At 46.4% G+C, this 5,935-nt stretch overlaps 1 protein-coding gene across 1 annotated transcript in view; it reads left to right on the plus strand.

The window, feature by feature from the left end:
• The window catches only part of STAT6 (signal transducer and activator of transcription 6, interleukin-4 induced), a 100,758-nt gene that overhangs the window by 72,539 nt on the left and 22,284 nt on the right, over positions 1-5,935 (plus strand). The window contains exon 12 of the mRNA XM_015423330.1: positions 2,802-2,894. Within this exon, the coding sequence (XP_015278816.1) occupies positions 2,802-2,894 (93 nt within the window). The remainder of the gene's footprint in view (positions 1-2,801; positions 2,895-5,935) is intronic.

The raw sequence follows: 5,935 nt of genomic DNA on the forward strand, positions 1-5,935 counted from the left end.
GGGGGGGTACTTACCTCCTCCTGCTGCTTCCTCCTCTGCCTCCCCCCCCACGAGTATTGCGGGTCCGCCCCTTGTTCTTCCTAACTACAAAAGTTACAAAAGCATTCCTCTTGCTCCTTCTCCATAATACCTTACATTTATACTTCAGTTTATGTCATCTTTACATCACCTCCATTCCCACCGGTTATATAGCATGGCAACTCAGTACATCCAGTCATTTGCAGAAGTTTCTTAACATAGCTAGTAGTGTACTGCACATGTCTAAGAATATTTTCCCACACTCTTGGGGTCTTATCTATTGCTAAGAATCTGTGGTCAGCCGGCTGAAACTGCTTCCCAAGCTTGCCAGCTCCTAGGGTACAACATTCCTACGCAAGCAGCAGAAGCAGTGCTATAAAATGGTATTTGTCATGCTAAAGGACAATTTTCCCTTCACTATCACACAACAAAATTTACCTGACGGCAGTGAACCCTGTTTTACATCCCCTACTGGATGTTTGGACTGTGCAATTTCCTCCCCCCCCTTTTCTGTTCAGGTCTGTTGGCCCCCCCCCCCAATTTTTGGGATTTCTGAAAAATCCCAGACCCCCAATACCAGCAAAGTATTCGGATCCAGAATTTTTCAGAAATCTCAATTTTTTCATATCCAATAGACCCGAGGGGGGGGAACACCCCCCCCCGAAATAAACAACAACCCTGGAGTGGCAAAGCCACAAAACACAGCTGAGTGGCAGGAGCACATTACTCCTGCCTCTCAGCTCCCACCTGTCCCCCCCCCCCCCCCGCCGATTTCTTCTGCAGTCCCTTCTAAAGCAGCCTGATTTAAAGGGACTGCAAAAGAAAGTGGGAGAAACAGCTGAGAGGTGGGAAGCAGTCTCCCCACCGCTCCGCTGTTTTCCCCGATCTTCCCAGTTCCGGGAAATACCTGGAATTTTCCCAGGATTTTCCTCGTATACTTTTGAAATGCTGAAAAATACCCCCTCAAAATACTGGAGAAGACCTCCCACAATTACAATTGATTTCCAGGGGACAGAGGTCAGTTCACCTGGAGAATATGGCCACTTGGGAAAGTGGATTCTATGACACTGAAGTCCCTCCCCAAAACCCACCCTCCTCAGGCTCCACCCCCCCAAATCTCCAGGCATTTCCCCAGCCTGGAGCTGGCAACCCTAGTTTATTTATTTATTTATTATTCACATTTATACCCCGCCCTCCCCATAGGCTCAGGGCGGCTTACAGAGGCGAGGCAAAGCCTCACCATACTAAAAACATAAATACATAATAAATTTAAAAACATAATACATCTTAAATTCCTATACAAAGGAAGTGCTCAATGATGTCATAGTCCAAAGATGACGGATTGAATGTCCGAGTTCCAAGTTGCAAGTTGACGGCCAGGGTTTCTTCCATGTTCAGATGTTTCAAAAATACTCAGGGCTTCATCCAGCCCACCATGATGGTAGTATAGTGGTGGTGGGGCGGGGGGGCTCCTACTCAAAAGCCTGGTGGAAGAGCTCCATCTTGCAGGCCCTGCGGAACTGCATAAGATCCCGCAGGGCCCGGATCTCCCCTGGGACAGGCTGAATGTGGTCCCTTCTAGAGAGACCCATTAACAGCCTGGCCGCAGCATTCTGCACCAGTTGCAGCTTCCGGATTTGCGACAGAGGCAGCCCATGTAGAGAGCGTTGCAGTAGTCTAGCCTCGAGGTGACTGTCGCATGGATCACTGTGGCCAGGTCATCACGGTCAAGGTAGGGGACCAACTGCCGTGCCTGCCGCAGATGAAAAAAGGCGGACTTGACAGTGGCTGCCACCTGAGCCTCCATTGTTAGAGTGGAGTCCAGGAGCACCCCCAAACTCCGTACCCCAGACGCTGGCACCAAAGGTACCCCATCGAAGGTCGGGAGAGGGAGCCCCAACCCCGCCCCGGTCCGACTCAGGCCCAGGACCTCCGTCTTCGCCGGGTTTAGTTTCAATCGGCTCAGCCGGAGCCAACCAGCCACGGCTTCTAATGCCCGGTGAAGATCGTCGGGACTTGAGTCCGACCGGCCACCCAACATCAGATAGAGCTGGGTGTCATCTGCATACTAATGACACCCAAGCCCATAATTCCGGGCAATCTGGGCAAGGGGACGCATATAGATGTTGAATAGCATCGGGGACAACACTGCTCCCTGTGGTACCCCACACTCAAGGGGATACCTACGGGAGCGTTGATCCCCAAGAACCACCCTTTGTCCCCGACCTTGCAGGAAAGAGGCAAACCATTGAAGGGCAAGCCCCTGAATCCCCACGTCGGCGAGTTCTTGGGTATATTTTTGCAGTTTTGCTTGTTGAAAACCAGTAGTACCGTCTTCAGCAGAGTTACATCCTTCTACGTCCACTGATTTCAGTGAACTAAGAAGAGGGTGCCTCTGCTTAGGCTTGCCCTGTGGTAGTTTTAAATTCCATAAATATGCCAATTAGTTCGATTTTATATGCTAAGTTATAAATGATAAACGTTGTTAAAGCAGCAAAATAAGTTTGTGTTTGAAAGGAAAATAAATATTGTGTATATTTAATTTCCCCCCCAAAGAAAAAAGGGGGGGAAAGGTTTTTCCAGAAATTGTACATCTCCGACCACCACCGCCAACCCAAAACTGTGGGTAGAAATGAGAGGAGATGCGTTGTGTGAGGAGATTTCTTGTGTGAGGAGATGTGTTGCGTGTGTGTTGCAGGAAAGAGGAGGGAGGACTCTTGATGGAAAGAAGAAATTAACGAGCTATTTCTGTCTTCTTCTCCTTTTCTCTACTTCTGCTTCAGGCCCTCTCACTGCCCATTGTGGTGATTGTTCATGGCAACCAAGACAACAACGCTAAGGCCACCATCTTGTGGGACAATGCCTTTGCCGCAAAAGTAAGTGCTTGACGGTGGCTGAAATTCTGCTTCTCAAAGAATGAAAGATATGGAGTGCTAGTTGTTGGGGGCAGGGGCAGACCCTATAACATGGTGCTCCCTGACAAATGGTCCTGGCTAAGTGCAGGGAAATCTAGAAGTACTGTACACGGTGTGTGGTGGGATGGGATTTTTTTAAATCCTTGGATTCCCTTCTCATCTCGTGCAAATGGCGTTGGAACGGCTGCAGCACTGTTGCTTTCCCACAGTGCCAGGGTTAGATGAGAAGCCTGGTTCACGTGGGAGGAGCCATCGGAATGCTTCTCCCTCCACCCATTTCTTGAGTGGCAGTCAGACTTGGGAAGAGCCGCACTGTAGGACATCATAGGCGATCCCACCACACACGCCCAATGGGAGCATGCCAGACAATTTTGCTTGCCACAGAGACCTCCTTGTTGCTGCCTAAAAGTAGGGGTGTGGTTGGGCTGCAGTGGTGAGCTCCAGGACTTTGTTTTGTAACCTGATGTCATCAACTGGAACTTCTTCACCCTGAAGAGGAGACTGGTGGGAGAGCTGGAGGTGGCAAGAGACCCAAGATCAAGCTTAGGTAGCAGATGGGAGTTGATGGGCAGGGTGGACGCGAGGGGTACCTTGAGGAGGGGGTGGGTGGGTCTTCTCCTGTACAGCAGCGATGGTTTAGGAACACAGTTTGGAGTATGGTAGTTCTGAGAGAACCTGAATGTAAATGCTGTCTTTGGGGCCCCTGCTAGGACCCTGATTAAACGTCTTCTAGAACCAGAAGTTGTGCAGGTGTTTGTTTCATCCATTGCAACCACATTCCTAAGTCCATGCACAGAAAGTCAAATTGCTGTTGTTTACTATAGATGTCTTTTAAGCAATCCTTTCCATCGGGGGGGGGAGAGAAGAATTAGAGCGATGTTCATTTTATTTATTTGGCTGTGTGTGTAAACTGTTTTCCTCCCCAGTGGAGTCCCAAAACAGTTTACAGCATTCTCCCCTCTTTCGTTTTACCCTCACAACAACAACCCTGTGGTGTAGGTTAGGCTGAGAGTGACACCCGAAGTCACCCAGGGAGATTCCATGACAGAGTGAGGATTTGAATCTGGCTCTCCCAGATCTTAGTTGCAACGCTCAAGACTGCTGTGCTACGCTGGCACTGTGTCTATCCAAGTACAAACCTTGCCCCCTATTATTAGTCAACATACAACAGATACCGTGCACAGATGAATTATAACTTATCATAAATAATTTTATATATTTTGAAAAATATTATTACAATAATTTCTTCATACATATTAATCATCTTAGTCACAATATAGTTCATAATATAAGAGATCAAAATGTCAAATATCATCTCCATAGATTCTCAAAAGATATAGTACAACCTTATAATATATACTAGTCCTCCTCTGTAAAAAAGTTTCAAAAGGGAGGACTCCTTAAATTCTCTTTACATGTGCTCTGTCTTCCTCCAACAGAGGTCCAGATGTCCTTCTGTTTCAGAATCTTCCTCAGGGAGTTCAACAATAATTTTCAGCTCGAGGTTGCTAAATACCAAAGTTTTAATCCAAAATTCTCTATAAATGAACGCTGCACAAAGTTTTTTGATGAGCTACAAGCCTCCTCCAAATTGAAAAGCAAATTGAAAAGTAGGTATGCTGACTTATTAGTCAGCATACCTTCAGGTTCACAGTTTTTTCAGCACTTCAGGCCAGAAAGACTGTCTACCTTAATGCTTTGTATGTTGTCTCAGGTTTGCAGTCTCTCCCACAGCAAGATTTCAGGTTGCCACACCCCCGGTTGGGGCAGGGTTCCCCCAGTTTTGGGGGCTGCAAACCCCTCCAAACAGCCCTCTCCTGCGTTGATATCACAATGATGTCATGCGGAAGTGATGTCATCACACTGGGCATGTCACATGGCGATGCTCTAGCATTTTGGCCAAAATGCTAGAGCATCGCTGCGGAATGTGCCTGGCACAATGATGTCACTTCCTCATGATGTCATCATGCCGATGTCGCACACAGTGATGTTGCCCCCGCCCTCCCCACTTCCAGAAGGCTCCCTCTCGCACCCTGTTGGCCAGATAAGTAGACCTGACAACCCTAGCAAGAGGGTAACATAAGAATCTAATCAGACCTGGTCTCCATATGCAGCAGAATGAAAGTTAATTTAGAGGTGATAAAGTGGACAGTACCATTTCAGACTGTAAGTGGGAGAATAGTACTTTCAAACAGTTCCCTGTGTTGTTTAAAAAAACCTTCTTGTAAGCCAAAAATTAACCTACCTTGGGCAGTGGGGGGTGTCTAACTCATTTGTTTTCCCATTCGTCTAGTTCAAGGATCCCCAAGTCTTTTGAGCCTACAGGCAGCTTTGGAAGTCTGATACATGTGGTAGGTGCCACCACAAAATGGCTGCCACAGGAGACAAAGCCGCCCACAAAATGGCTGCTACAGTTTACTCGCAGTCACACTGCGAAAATCTTTATGCTATGGCGGCAGCTGCTGCCAAAGCAACATTTTTAAAAATCTTCACAGCTAATCAAATCTCCAGTGGCCAATCAGAAGACTTGCTGGGCAAAAGCTCTACCTGGCCCCACCCACTTTCTAAAAACACTTGATGGGCACCACATTAGGGACCCCTTGGTTTGGTTCTTTACTTGCAGCAAGGGTTTTTTTTACATATAGGAGTATTCAAAATGTGATTCTCTTACCAGCAGTCTGAACTGTCTACTATCATACAATTCTGCCCCATTATTCACACCTAATTCTGCTGCATAAGTAGACCAACATACAACAAATACCGTGCACAGATGATTATAACATATCATAAATAATTTTATATTTTTTGAAAAATATTATTACAATAATTTTTTTCATACATCTTAATCATCTTAATCACAATTCATAATGTAAGAGATCAAAATATCAAATATCATCTCCATAGAATCTCAAATATCATCTCCATAGAATCTCAAAAGATATTGTACGACCTTATAATTTATAATAGTCCTCCTCTGTTAAATAAAAGTTTCAAAAGGGAGG

The sequence above is a fragment of the Gekko japonicus genome, unplaced genomic scaffold (genome assembly GCF_001447785.1).
Source record: "Gekko japonicus isolate JY-2015 unplaced genomic scaffold, Gekko_japonicus_V1.1 scaffold1492, whole genome shotgun sequence".
Lineage (NCBI taxonomy): Eukaryota > Metazoa > Chordata > Lepidosauria > Squamata > Gekkonidae > Gekko > Gekko japonicus.